At 40.0% G+C, this 15,742-nt stretch overlaps 1 protein-coding gene across 1 annotated transcript; it reads right to left on the bottom strand.

Annotated features, from left to right (window-relative positions):
• Window positions 1–4,013: 4,013 nt before the first annotated feature.
• Window positions 4,014–14,712, bottom strand: amdhd2 (amidohydrolase domain containing 2). The gene is made up of 12 exons (XM_034895034.1): window positions 14,357–14,712; window positions 12,937–13,074; window positions 12,444–12,580; window positions 11,910–12,049; window positions 10,562–10,616; window positions 8,812–9,024; window positions 8,591–8,679; window positions 7,723–7,867; window positions 7,168–7,275; window positions 5,212–5,280; window positions 4,182–4,283; window positions 4,014–4,095 (listed from the first exon to the last, which is right to left on the bottom strand). The coding sequence occupies exons 2-12, from the start codon at window positions 13,017–13,019 to the stop codon at window positions 4,016–4,018; spliced, it is 1,221 nt and encodes a 406-aa protein (XP_034750925.1). The 5' UTR covers window positions 13,020–13,074; window positions 14,357–14,712; the 3' UTR covers window positions 4,014–4,015.
• Between the last annotated feature and the right edge of the window lie 1,030 nt (window positions 14,713–15,742).

Here is a 15,742-nt window from a genome sequence, read left to right as displayed (position 1 = left end):
TTGTGTGTAACGAATTATTAGTTACCCTTTAAAAAAATAATTTGTTACCCTTCTCAACATGAAGCTCTGTTGAGTTGTTGTCATGCTTTTATTTTCTATGAAAACTTTGGCACAATGGCAAATAAGAAATAACCCATGAATGAATATTGTTATTTAAACTTGAACTACCTGGTTAAAAGCCGAAATTCTATGGGCCATAGTGACCTCAAGACATGCACATGATCATGGAAACACAAGGAGAGATGCAGCCACAATCATCATTTAACATAGATCATTTATTTTTTATAGATCAAGGGTTTACAATATTTGAATTTTACAAGTATGGTAAACAAGATCCAATAAGATAAAATACTTCAAACTGACAATAAAACAACCTGTTAGTTAAAAAGCACATTAATGAAAGAACTGGGCGGCTTTCCTCTCCTGCTAATTCATGCCTGTGTAACCAGCATCGGGTAGCCTACTTTTACGCACGGTCGAGAGAAGCTCCCCAAGGTCATTATGAGCCGATCCAGAACATACTTCATTTCAATATTGTCTGAATTTCCCCATATCACACTAGGATTTTTGTATTGCTATCACAGAGGATTTTTATTTATCCACCTGTACAGTAAAATTCTAGATATTATTACTCGGTTAAATCCCCGCCTCTCAGTCTACGGCCACACTGCTCCCTCACGGAAGAAGAAAATCCTCAGCAGTTCTCAGCGAGTCTCTCTCCGTCCCGGTAAATGGTAACAAGCAGCCCTCACAGCAAAGGACGCTCTCATGCCGAGAGGCAGCAGTCCGCTGGAGGGACGAAGACACCTCCAACTACAAGGCGATGTAGTCTGATCACCTCTGCGGTGTCCGCCTCGGTTACGCAGATCAAACTGCTTCACTCACAGCAGATTTTCGAATGTGACGCAACTAGTCTGTACGGGGCGGACCTTTACGCGAGGGAACAGCCTACCCGAGCTTTCTGATCCTACCCGAGCTTTCTGATCCTACCCGAGCTTTCTGATCCTACCCGAGCTTTCTGATCCTACCCGAGCTTTCTGCTCCTACCCGGGCTTACTACAGCTAGACTGGGCTGACTGACTAACCTTTTTTCGACTCCACCAGTTTGAAATCGGATATTTGCTGCAACTGCTGTTATCTTCCCACACGAAGATTTTATGTGCAAAGTGTTTCCAAACTGTTTGTCACAATTCGAAGTGCAGCAAACTATGGACCTAAACACATGACTTTGTCCTTCATTTCGTCTCTCGGTTTCACGTTGAGCTTGGCTATGAGCTGCCTCAGAAACTGATTGTCGTCATTTACTTCGACAGACAGCGGCTTGCTGTGATATCCACGCCGGTGTCGTGCCAATGTACTTATCCCCGCCAGGATTTGTGTCCCCTGGCTGAGGGAGCGCGCATGCACACAGAGCGGAGTTTCTGCTGCCCTTCGAATTGTTTGACTCCTTCACTTTGAATGTACTTCTTCAGTGGAACAAATAGCGACGTGGAAGACTCTACAGGGTTTTCCATAGGAACATGGTTCTCAATTCTCTACATAAATACGTATATTTGTCTGTTACATTAAGGCGACGTGTAAATTGTTTATAGCGTCGTTAAACATTGTGGATTAATCAGGCCGACTGATAGGCCTATATATCCTCCCTGTCCTCTAACGTGATCTCTGTTTTACTTTAATTTAGTTTGACATGGGTTTTCAAATAACTTCTTTTACCTGCCTACCATATCAGTTACATAGGAGGTATCCCACCCCTAACATGCAAAGGGTCTGTCCTGTCATCATGTGTGTTATTTTGTGTGTTTAATATGTCACAATAAACAACCTCGCATAATTTGGAGAGGTCTGCTGTTGTCTAGCAAAAGTTACATGGGGGGGGTAATTGAGGATGGTGTCTGTGTTGGGCTCCCACTTCAGGTCCTGGGATATAGTGGATCCCAGAAAGTCCACAGCAGACACAGGGCTGTTGAGTATGGTGATGAAAGGAAGAGTGGGGGGGCTCCTCCTGAAGTCCACGATCATCTCCACAGTCTTGAGCGTGTTAAGCTCAAGGTTGTTCTGACTGCACCAGAGAGCCAGCTGATCCACCTCCCGTCTGTAGGCCGACTCATCACCGTCCCAGATGAGGCCGATGACCGTTGTGTCGTCAGCGTACTTCCGGAGTTTAACAGATGGGTCTCCTGAGGTGCAGTCATTGGTGTTAGGGTTAGGGGGTAGAAAAGCAATGGAGAGCACACACCCCTGGGTGGCGCCGGTGCTGATAGTCCATGTGCTGGATGTGATGTTCCCCGGCCTCACCTGCTGCCTCCTGTCAGTCAGGAAGTTTGTGATCCACTGACAGGTGGAGGCTGGCACAGCGAGCTGGGAGAGTGTGGTGCTGAGGATGTTCGGGATGATGGAGTTGAACGCCGAGCTGAAGTCCACAAACAAGATCCTTGCATAAGCCCCTGGAGAGTCGAGGTGTTGCAGGATGTAATGCAGTCCCAAGTTGACTGCATCATCCACAGACCTGTTAGCCCTGTAGGTTAACTGCTGGGGTCCAGTAAGGGGACTGTGATGTCCTTCAGGTCGGCCAACACCAGTCTTTCAAATGACCTCATGACTACAGATGTCAGGGCAACAGACCTGTAGTCATTTAGTCCAGAGATGGAGGGTTTTTATGGGGACTCGGGTGATTGTCGAGCTTTTGAAGCAGGATGGTACTTCAGATAGCTCCAGAGATCTGTTGAAGATCTGAGTGAAGATGGGGGCCAGCTGGTCTGCACAGATTTTCAGGCAGGATGGTGACACACCGTCTGGGCCAGGAGCCTTTCTAACTAGACTATTGGCTGCCCTGATTGGAGTGTTTAAGACTGCAGCACAGGATCAACCTGATGGTGTGCACATTGAGAATTGCAACATCCAGATCAGCAATCTGAAAATGATTATTTTCATTGGTGAAAAGTAACGGTGCTTTTACTCTCATTCACTACACTTTTCATATATAATGTTGCTTGGTTCATTTCCACTTTATGCTGTGTAAAATTTTTTACAAGACCAAATTTCAGAGGGAAATATTGTATTTTTTACTGCAATACGTTTCTTGGAGAGCTATATTACAAGTCACTTTTCAGATTTATTTGTAAAATTTTTAATGACCTTATAAAATACTTTGTCAAAGTGTCTATTTGGCTCGATTTTGTGGCAATTGCATTTTTTGAACTACTGTGTCTAAGTCCAACCTTGAGGTACTGGTATTGTACTTTTCATTATCTGCAATTTTAAAGCAAAAATATTGTACTCATTACTCATATTAAGCTTTTTTATAATAATAATAAAAAATCCATGTTTTTAACCAGTGGATGCCTTACAAAAAGCCACATCTAGTTGGGGTTTCTTTTCATGTTTTAGACAACTATCAGCTGGTAGCAGCAGTTCCACACGAGAGTGACTTACATATGATTCTATAGTATACATGGACTGTAAATCAAGCACAAACTCTACTACAGAACACGCACAACAGAAATCCACCCAAACAACAGATGAAATAACAACAGTAAATGTTATTGTTAAGAAGCAGAAATATTACAGTAACATTCAGTGAAAGTTGAATTATGTAGTTTAATCACAACATGATTCCCTTTAAGTCACATCTGAGTAAAGTCTGAAAATTAACAGTAAAGCATCTGGAAGCATACTTTTATTGCAGTAAGTTCATAATAAAAAAAAAAAAACTGAATATGTCAGAAATCAACTCAAATCTACTTACATTCAGATAAAAGTACTGAGTTGGATTCAGAGTTCAATTGCTGATAGTTGAATTGAAGATGCTTAAATAAAAAAATCTCATGGGTAAAAGAAAAGCAGTGAACCCTTGTTTGAGCTCACCTGACATGTTCTAAATGCAAAGCATCTGTGTGTTCTGATGAACTAAAACATTCAACAGATTTGTGGTTCTGTGTATAACAGCGTCCCGTAAAGGCACCGTGGGTCCCAGCTGCAGGGCCGGTTTCCATCTGCAGGCTTTCTTCTTATTCTATGGTTCTTTTCTCCACACTTCCTCTCCAGAAATAAAGGTGGCTTTGACGTTTAGGGCGTCATCGAGCAAAACAAGGTCTGAAAACACAGTCAGGGTAAACACGATTAGTGTTTTGGCCTACACACAGCAGAGATGGGGATTCTTTTATGCAGTAAATCCCGACCTGCGTCTGATCCGTAGTCCAGGGTTCCCTTCTTGTGGCTGACACCCAGGAGTTTGGCAGGATGGAGCGAGGCAGCTTCCAGAGCTTCCTCTACACTGCAGTCTGTTCATAGAGAACATGGTGGATTGTTGGTGAAGTTAGGGGTTAAATAACTGGGATTTAGATCCTGTTATGCAGTTTAAATTATCTTCTAACTTCTGCAGGATTCTGGGATTCTGAGATTTTCTGGGTTTTAAAATACCGAAGAATATTTTATGTTGTGGAAGAAAGATGCCATTTTATGATAAATTATATGCAGCTCTGGTTTATAAATCATATAACCCTCATGTTGTCCTCGGGTCAAATTGACCTGTTTTCCTATACTAATGTTCTACTTAATTACCCAATTGTAATTACTCAAAATAACGATTATTTACACACAACAACGCTCTTTGGCAAGTACAAATCTCTATTTCCATTAATTTTGGGTGTCTTATTCACTTTTATAGCATTTGGAGAAATAAATTGAAGTGGTTTTTGAAATAGAATTGAGTAAAAGGTGATTATCCATCAACATACTTTCCTTTAATTTTAGTCAAAATAATTCCTAATTTCTGCTTTTTTAAGTCAAATATTAGGTATTATTTCCTATAAATGAGATTTATTGATCATGAATCCCAAAAAAAACTGTAAAACTGTAAAAAAAGTTAATGAGTTAGTGTTGAAAACATCAAAAAAAGTGACAAACATTGAAAAAAAGTGTCAAAAGTATTGAGCAAAGGGTCAAAAATGTAAGAAAAATTAAAAAAAAACATCCATAAAAAGCATCAACAAAAGTGCGGATTTTCAATTTTGACGGGAAGACAACACAAGGGTTAAAAGGCATTAACGTTCAGGAAGTTACGGAAAAAGATATATATTTCCAGGAAGTGATCATTTTAAAACTCCCGTGAAACTCCTCGACTCTACACAAAGGACAAGAGAGTAGTAAAATAATATCTCGTTCCAACATTTTTAAACTGGAGTATTTTTTGGCTGCATTTAAACTCACCTGAAGCATGTTTAAAGTGGCGTACACACATGTCCATCGTGGCAATGCTGCCGCAGAGCGTCTTGGTGCCTATAAGAGAGAAAGAGTTCAAAACTCAGAGGTAGCAACTTAAGCTCACGTTACATGACTTTCACAGTGGTCAGATCACTGCACTGTACACGCTTCCCAACTGGCTTATTTTTTATAACCTGGAGTCTATGTTGTAATCTCGGCTGTGATTTTCACAATACATTATTGATGAAGGGAGAAGTGACACGGGACATGATGTAATACTATGATGAGCGAGACAGGATTTGGTTCGAAAAACAAGCGCTGCAAGTTGTTGTTGGCTGATATGCAGCAATACAACAAAGAAGAAAACATAAAGAAGGGTGGGGCATCACCCTTCTTTACTTTCATTCTTTATTTAGGTGTCAAAATATTTTTAACAGGTCACATCCAGACCAATTTTATCTCAATTGGTTTTGGATCAATAAAACCATGATGGGTCTTGATGAGTCTGGTGAGGATTATTAGATTCCTTGAGCATGCAATGGTGCTCACGTGCCAAGTACAATGGCTTCCCATTTACCTCTGTGAAAAGGATTGGGACTGGTCCATTTTGAAAACCTGACTCCTCTGTGTCTACTTTTCTTCTTTTGGACAAAGACATGCTCCACGGTTGGCTCCTGCATGAACAGCAGCCTTTAAACTTGACAGTGTGTGTGTCTGTGTGTGTGTGTGTCTGTGTGTGTTTCCAGCATAGGGACTGCTAACCTTAGTAGGACAGTGCCACCTTCAGTTGAGAGATAGAAATAGCTCTGCATTACATTGCTAGATTGGAACTAATGACCTGCAGTTTTTACACTTTGTAAAGTCATCCAGTGGGCCGGATTGGACCCTTCGGGGGCCCAGTTCTGGCCCTAGGGCCGTATGTTTGACAGTTCTGGGTAAGGGGTTGTTGTCGTTGGCACACGTGTTCACAAAAGAACTTGTTTCCATGCACCTTTATTAATTGTAGCCTGTTTCCTTGAGGTGCAACAACAACAACTTGTTGCAAATGTAACACATAAGTCCCATATGAACATATGAACTCCGGACACTGCCTGAGGAGTTAGATCCTGACATTGTCCGGAATTTCCATTTCACACATGTAGCACACAACAGGAGACTACATGTATAAGACATATTCTCACTGTAAATACTGTGTTTAGTTGAGGTAAAGGGTGGCGCCTGGGTAGAGCGTGCATGAGGCAGGACATGCAGGAGCTGGGTTGTAATTGGGTCATAAACAATCAAGTCAAGTCTCTCTCTTAATGTCCGATCCAAATGATTTTGACATACAGCTCCTCCAGGCAATGTCTAGAAAGGGTTCAGGGTTGCAGTGCATGAGTGTAGGGTAGGGGTGTTGAAATTAATCATTGCAACACGATGCGGACCTGGACGCTTCTGCATGCAGGTGACAGACTATAATCGATTATTGCCTAATGATGTTGTCTTTTAAATTTTCCGGTTGCTGCTTTCTTTGCCTGTTGTCTGCTGTGTGCAGACTCCCTACTTTCAGGAAGTGTCTTTTTGAAGAGCAGATACAGTTCCACGTGAGTTCCTATATATCCAACTGCTTGAATTTGTTGATGAAAACCATGTGTAGCAATATAAAATAATATTGAGGAGGTGAAACATCGTGATGCATTGGGATATTGAACTGATTCAAGTCCGGATATTTATATTTAGCATGCTAGAAATCTGGGATGGATCCACGAGGCACTGGCACGTGCGTCACACAAAGCACTGGAGAGCCAATTAGCGAGCGCCAGGCCAACGCTGATTTGCCTCTGATGTGGGAATTTTGTTGTGGAGCTCCCAAACATTGTGTAGTGTAAATTAGGCATAAAGCTATATTTGTGTAACCTTCATACAAGCATCACAATTAAATAGAAAATGTATTGATACAAAAACTGAAGAAAAACTTGAGACCTGCAACGTAAGCGTGGAGACCCTGGATCTCAATGACCTGCTGGCCCAGAGTGTGACGCCCAGGAGGGAGACCCATCGCTGTGATCGCATCCGTCACCAACACCAAACCTGGAGGTGCAAACACAAAGGCATCAGTTTATTTTTAATTTTGGACGCATTATAAAAAAGATGATTAGGAACATGCATATTTCAGTACAGGCAAAAAAAGAAAGCAAAAAATCTTCAGCAAACATATCTTTCTAAATGATCATAAATTATTCAAATAGGGATTCCCATGTTAAAAAAGGAGAAGGAGGAGAATTCTTTTTTCTGTTTTAGTGCTTTAGTTAAAAACTAAAGAATTTAATTCTGCACTTGTTTATATATGTATACATACACATAGTATGCATGCATACATGCACACACAGATACACATGTACTATATACATGCATGCAAACACACATACATATGCACATTTTTTCTTTTTCGGCTAAGTGACGACAGGAAGTGACATCAGGACTTTGGCTGTCTATAGTTCAGTACTCTTTCCATCGACAACAACAGCCTCCACAGACCTGAAGGGTGAGCTCTGTGGGCGATGCGTAGGGCCGCAGGATTAGTGTGGATCCCGTCAGCTATCATGCCGTAGTAGACTGTCCTGCCTGCAGGAACCTGGTCACTGGTCAGGAGACCCACTATACCAGGGTCCCGATGGTGGAACTGGATCACAACACAGCGAAGAGAAAAGCAGATGCTTTAGGTAGGGAGGACAGGCAGTTTGACCCTCAGATGATCCCCCTTCATACAGTGGCATTGCACTGAACTGCACCTCCAGTCTACAAACTGTCTCATGATTAGGGATGGGAATCACAAGGTACCTCACGATACAATAAGATGGCTCACAATACAGAGAATATTGCAATACAGCAATTCTGGGATAATTAATGTATTGCTGAACAATCCAATAATGATACAGCATGAAATTCTAACTATGAATACAAAATGCCCATAAAAAAAGGTTCTCTCTTTTTTCACTGTGGTTCGATCCCTGGCCCTGCAGTCCCATGTCGAAATGTCCTTGGGCAAGACTCTGAACCCTGAGTTGCACCCGATGCTGCGCCATTGGAGTGTAAAGGAGTGTGAGTGTTTATCTGATGAGCAGGTGGCACCTAGTAAAAGAACAGTTCATTTATATTTACATTAAATAAAAACTACAGAACCCAAGAGCAACCGTCGGCCCAGACTTTGGACTTAAACGTGGCTTGGGTATCTGTTATTTTCCTCAAAATGCTGTCAGCCAACCCGTTGAAAACATCTTCTTCTTCGACTCAAGATTGTTTTACCCTTTTCTTCTAAAAGGGTCATTCTTAAGATCGTTCAGTGAAATGTTATACGCTGCATTACAATATTGTTAGATACAGGCTCTGAGAATGCGAGACTCACAGGCAGCATGGCGTTAAAGAGGTGAGTGATGAAGGAGGCTCCGTGATGAACGGCCTCCTCAGCCTGGGACAGGTTGGCCACAGAGTGACCTACATGAGGGAAATAGTAACTGAGTCAGAGGAGTTTGCAGAATAATACACTTAACAGAACTTCATTGTTTTTCTTCAATTTAAGGTGTATAACAAGCTTTTTGGGGAAATGAGTGAGTACATGGTGCGTACCTAACGACACAGTGATGCCCCTCTGGCAGAGCTCCTTCACCACCGATTGGCTGCCGCCCAGCTCGGGAGCCAGTGTCACCATGGCGATGTTGTCCAGGCCACCATAGGCCTCCATCAGGTCCTCGATCCCTCCAGACTGAAAGGTCCGGAGAAACTGCTCCGGGTGAGCTCCTTTCTTCTCCACGCTGATGAACGGGCCCTCCAGATGAAAACCTGCAGATATACAGTATACAATATAAATTAGTGCTGTCAGTTTAACACGTTCCTAACAGCTATAATGCAAACCAATTTTAACGGCATCAATTTTTTAAATCACATTCTTTTTGGCGTAGCAAACTTTGTAGTTTGTAGTAACGTTAAAAAAAACTACAACAGCACACCGTATCTAGCTAGACCGGACACAAAACAACAGGCACACCACACAAACACACCCTTTGGGCTTGCGAGCTGGCCAAAGAGTAGTAACTTTACGTTTTGATTGAATGGCGAGCGTGAAACGCTGAAATGGATGCCGATAAGATTCTGAATGGAAAGTTTCCTTTTTAAAAGTTGCCAAATGTTCCATTGATGAGACCAAAGTGATCTGTCTGTTTTCTCGTTGTGAACTGAGCAATCATTACAGCACGTCCAGTATGAAATACCACTGGATGGCCAAGCACACACCTTATGCTGATTCGCCCCCCGTCAAATGTTTTTCACTCTTTTATTAATGGAGAGTTACACTGTGAGAGAGATTATTTGCTCCAAGTGATAATGTTAGTGTGAAATGGAACACTACAGTATGCTATATACCAATGTTGTTTTCAATAAAAAAAAACATTTGCACAAAGCGAGCCAATCAACTTTTTCATATTGATAAAAACACTAAAATGAAAAAAATAATAATGGGACAAAAAGAAATCAAGGGACATTTTGACTAGATACAAATGTGCAATTAATTGCAAGTTAACTATGACATTAATGCCATTACTCACGATTAAACATTTTAATCATTTGACAGCACTAATACAAATATAAATACGTGAAATATTTTTTAAGGATAAGTCTGTCTATTGTTTGTGTTTTATCACAGCCAATAGGTCTTCTTCATGTGTGCCATATAAACACATAAATAAGCCACACTGTTGCACTGGCTAACACTTCAACCACACACACTGTGGTTAATTCTTGTAATCAACCCCACATACACTGTCCTGCTGCTACTGAAAAACAAGTTCAGGGCTGTTTCGATGTACACAGTGCCATGGTTCGCCTCTGCTTTATCATCAACTTTATAATAAATGGGACCATAATTTACAACATGTACATCATTCTGTATTTAAGGAGACTTGAAACTAGCAATTGAGATGATAAGAGTCATTATGAAGATGTTTGCTGAGGTAATAAATCAAGTAAGAAGTGGGATTATTTTCTCGTAGACTTCTTTAGAAACACTTCTTTTTGCATGGAATGGTTTGCCCCCTGCTGGAAATGAGATAGAATGCAGGTTAAAGGCACTGCTGCATTGGCTTCACTATTCAGGTCTGCAAGCTTCGTCCATTATTATCCACTATCCACTATTATCCATCATCCACTTCGTATTATTAATTATTATTATTAAGTCTATGCTACGTATCTGCTCTGTAGTGTCCATGTTGTTTCCACTTTACGACTTAAAGCTCATGAAGACTGTGAAGTCGGAAGAATGACTTCCCAACTGGGGCAATAGGACTATCCCAGGAGCACTTGAATGCACCACAACTAATCTTACCAAGAACTCCAGCTCCATGCTGTCCTCCATCGCTAACTTTGATCTGAGGAAGAACCTGAAACACATTTTAGTTACGGGGGGGGGGGGGGGAATAATGACAGATTGTACACGCATTAGCTTCATCTAACAATTAATAAAAAACAAGAAAATCCTTTTTAAAAAGCAACATTACACTGAAAAGCAAGCAGTGACACTTACTCATTAAATCCAGTGTGAGAACAGTGGGATGTACTGTAAAGTTCCCTGCTTGAAAATGAGTGGAGTTTGATCTATTTGTGGAAGTAATTAGTGTCAGACAGCAGCTAATTAGACAACCTCATGTCCCTCAGTTACTGCTTTACTGATTAATTCTGTCAGTATTTACTTCAAAAATATGTTTAGTTAGAACTGCAAAGATTATTCGATTAATTGACAATTATTAAATAAATCGCCAACAATTTTTTTCGCCAAACCGATGAATAATCCATTCATCGGTTTGAATCATTTTTGAGTCATTTAAAAGTTCTTTGATTCCAGCTTCTTAAATGTGAATAGTTTCTTCTCTCCTCTGTGACAGTAAACTGTAAATCTTTGAGTTGTGGAAAAAATGAGACATTTGAGGATGTCATCTTCGGGCTTTGGGAAACACTGATCCACTTTTTTCCCCATTTTCTGATAATTAATATTTATCTCAATAATCAACAGATTATTTAACTATAAAATAATGGTTGGTTGCATAATCATTTGTGTTCAGTATTATTTATTTGTAGCGTTTGGTTTTCACTTGTGTGGGCTTAAAGCCCAAGGCCTCTGTAGCTGGTTAAAGTATTTCATATTAGTAATTTATTTGGACCATGCACATAGGGCTGTGCAAGATATAGATATTATATTGATTTCTATTTATGAGGCTAGATACAATCTTACATGTTGGATATTGTAATATCGCACAATATCGCAAGTTGTGTCTTTTCCTGGTGCATAACAGTAAAGTGATGTCATTTTCTGAACTTTCCAGACTGTTATAGCTGTTCTATTATTTGCCTTTACCCGCTTATCATTATATCCACATTACTGTTGATTATTTATCTATTCTATTCTCATTGTTAATTCTCTGTGTTAATATTTTGTGAGGAATTGTCAACCCTACAATATCATCGCAATATTGATATTGAGGTATTTGTTGATATTTGATTTTCTCCATATGTGAATTCTTGGTTATACAGTAGCTTACAGAAATAATGTTATCTTTACAGTTAAGCTCATGATAGACACTCTAAGGCCCCGTACATACTTGTGATCGTCACTCTGCAGCCTGATGCGGACTAAGGAGAAGAAACCTTAGGTATGATTGTATTGGTGTTGGTGTTACCTTGTGGTAGACAGCAGGAGGCGAGGTGACCAGAGTGGGACAGAAAGACGTCACGCCGTGCTGCAGGATCTTTTTGGCCACAAAAGAAACTCCACTGCTGACGTTGTCGGAGGCCTGAGAGAAGTCGATGCCGTATCCTCCTGCGTGGGAGAGGACAGACTGCTGAGGACCTGTTCCAGAAGATGGAGTTCTAACAACAAGTATTTACATATTTATGTCCGCCCCAAAGACTAGACTGAGAAAACTTGATTAACTTATATTTTTATTTTGAACAAATTTCAAATATATGTATATACGTACGTACACACACACACATATATATATATATACACTCACCTATAGGATTGTTAGGAACACCATACTAACACTTCCCTTTTGGGCAGAACTGTTTTCTTTGCCATTATTATCTCAATGTTTCTATTATTAATCATTTGGTCTGTAAAACGTTGGAAAACAATGGAAAGGATAGATGTTTTTTTTCCAACCAAGTGTCCAAAACTGAAGTGTGTGTGTGTGTGTGTGTGTGTGTATTACCATTGATCTGAACGTCTATAAAGCCCGGGGCAATGATGCTGCCTTCACAGTCCACACGCTTATCGGCATAACCCTTCTCATCGAAAAACAGCTTCTCGGGATCTAAAATCTTTCCTTCACGCACCCACAAGTCATCTCTACACACACACACACACACACACACACACACACACACACACACACACACACACACACTCACTCACTCACGCACACACACACACACACACACACACACACTCACTCACGCACACACACACACACACACAAACACACACACTCGCTTGCACACACACACACACACACACACACACACACACACACACACACAACTAACTTTTAGTAAGTTTTTACTTTACTTTAGTACATTTTACTCCACTCCACTTAGTCTGACAGCTTCGGGTACATTTCAAATAACGGTCTTTCAGCCCCAAAAAGTTTGAGCTTTGTGTGTGTGTGTGTGTGTGTGTGTGTGTGTGTGTGTGTGTGTGTGTACCTCTGCAACCGGTGGTCTCTCAGTATTCTGCAGTTGATGAACTGAGTGATGGCAGCTTCAGACACTGACTTGTTGGACGGCATGTTTTTCTCTCAGCAGACGAGTGGAGACAAACGCCGTCCTCTCTGCTTCAGAAGACTGAAAGAAGCAGCGGAATAAATCAAAAGTTTCTCTCTGTCACATAAGCAGAAATGTCACCTAAACTGTCAACATTGTCTGTTTTCAAAGCCTATTATTACATTGTTGTCATGACACCTGGGCTGCAACTAGAAATTACATGAAGAAATTGATTGATTAAATCGTACGCATTTTTATATCAAGCAAAATAAAAAGTGACCCTTATTATAAGCTTTTTTTGTTCTGCTTTTTCTTTGTCTGATGTGATAATAAACTAAATATTTAGAGCAAAAACACATTGGGAATTTTTTCAAAATATGTCAGGAAATTGCAGTGGTCAAAGAAGTACTCAGATCTTTTGCTTCACTAATGCAGTATAAAATACTCTGTTAAAAGTAAAGGTACTGCATTCAAAATCGTATTTAACCAAAAATACAAAAGTATTAGCATAAATATACTTAAAGTACATACTTGTTATGCAGAATAACATTCTATATTACTGGTATTATAATTATCAACACATACGTGTATTCATCACTCTAAGGTTGCAGTTGGTAAAGGTGGATGTCATTTTAATGGCTAAATATACTGCTGGGTAGATTCATTAATCTATAATAATACATCATCGTTTTTTGTTGATTAAAGTAAAGCAGTAAAAGGTAAAATATTTCACAATGATAGGTGAGTAGAAGTATAAAGTACCATGAAATAGAAATAGAAATACTAAAGTACAAGTACCTTCAAAATTGTACAATTTGATTGTAATAGGTACTTTAAAGTGAAAAAAGTCCATAACAATTTCCTTAAGTCCAAAATGATTTTGTCCAAATAGGATATTCCATATATGTATACAGCATAAGACAAAAAGAAGGAGCAAATAATCACAATTAGGAAGATGTAACAATGAAATGTGTGTTTTATTTTGTAACCCTGGTGTGTGGGGCAGTTGATAGTCATGTCTGGTGTACTTTCTTTTGTACTGACTGCCATCTCTGTCTATGATGCACCAGTATTAAATCATATCTGATCTTATCAGTGTAGGAGGGGCAGCAGCTGACTTTGACCCCTGGTCTTCTTTATGCTCTCAATGAGTGTACTGAATGATGTTGCAATACGCAAAATTATATATGAATCTACTTTAATCATCGTTTTTAAAATAAGAACACGTATACTTAATCTGTCTCTCTTTGGGAAACTGTTAATGTGGCTTTGAGCCGTTATTTTCGTCAACATTCACAACGCCAAACGTTACCCAGAAAACGGTCAATTGAAGTCGTCCATAGCTCTGACCTACTTTACATACCTTGAGAGAGAAAGAAGTCAAAAGTCTGAAAATTTACAACATCCAGTTGTCAATACGGCGTACATTAAATGCGCAATACAACACGTTTTCCTGTACAAATTAAACTTGGTAAACCGTCACTCCGTCGCTCTTCTTCCACAAATATACAGTAGCAAGCTGCAGTAAATTAGCGTATTTTTTAACCGAGTTTGGCGACCGTACATTCCGTGTTTCCCTTCATCTATTTTGACATTAACAGGCAAAAGAAATAACTATACAAATGTTTTATGTTTTAAAAGTACTTGTCTCTTGTTGGTACCTGCTCCTGAACCCTTTTAGCTGAGTCTGTCGATTACACAGGGAAACGGATGTCATGTGACAAGTCAGCTGATCAAAACAAAAAATATCTGTCCCTGCTTTTACCGACGATGTATGCTGTAGTATTCTGACCTTTTACTTAAGTAAAAGTTCAAATACATTAATGTAAAAAAAATTATTATAAAAAATAATAGCCTAATAGTAAAAGCCCTTCAGCCCTTCAACCACTTTCTACAGTTAATAGTTTAGTCCAGCGGTTCCCAGGCTAGGGCTCGGGGCCCTCATAAGGGTCACCATATAAATCTGAGAGGTCGTTTAAGGGAAATTTTCTAATTTTGTGAAATATTGGATTTCTTGCGTGTTGTTACATAAAACGGAAACACTGGCTCTCTGATTTGACCAATTATGCTTGCTTTAAACTGAGGTTAGGGTCTCCTACTTCATCATAACATATGGATTCAGAAATACACCAATACATAAGAAGGTGAAGAAAAATGTAGAAATAAATTGAAAGTATTTATTTATAGTTGTATTTATTTATTCATACATTTATTTCCTCATTTATTAATGCATTTACTGAGAAATAGGTCATGTTCCGTCCTCCATACTTCTACACCCAGCGATACTTTCATGTTCCTAAATTTCTTCAATCACAAAGCCTCCTGAGTAGGAGAGCGGATCCTCTACTGTAGGTTGGTGGTCTCTGATTCAATTACACTGGTATCTTTGATGATGGGCTAACAGGAACGCCACAGTATTCTTTCCTCTCCAAACTCACTGATCATCGGAAACTGAGAGGAGAGGAGATTGACTTTCCAGAAAAGTCTGGAGATCTGGATTGATTTGCTATAAAACGGGCAGTAAAAGGTGATGTAGTCGTTGGAGCGGTAGAATAAATGACTAATGACTTTTACTATTGTAGTGTCTGGGATCCCTTACTACCCTTATATTCCTTATTACAGGCACAAATAGAAGCAAAGTGTGAGTTTTGTGTGGGTGTGTGTTTGTGTTTGTGCGTGTGTGTGTGTGTGTGTGTGTGTGTGTGTGTGTTTGTGTGTGTGTGTGTGTGTGTGTGTGTGTGTGTGTGTG

Source organism: Etheostoma cragini, chromosome 15, assembly GCF_013103735.1.
Source record: "Etheostoma cragini isolate CJK2018 chromosome 15, CSU_Ecrag_1.0, whole genome shotgun sequence".
Lineage (NCBI taxonomy): Eukaryota > Metazoa > Chordata > Actinopteri > Perciformes > Percidae > Etheostoma > Etheostoma cragini.
Note: the sequence above shows the minus strand (reverse complement) of the source record. Positions and strands in the feature narration are given on the sequence as shown.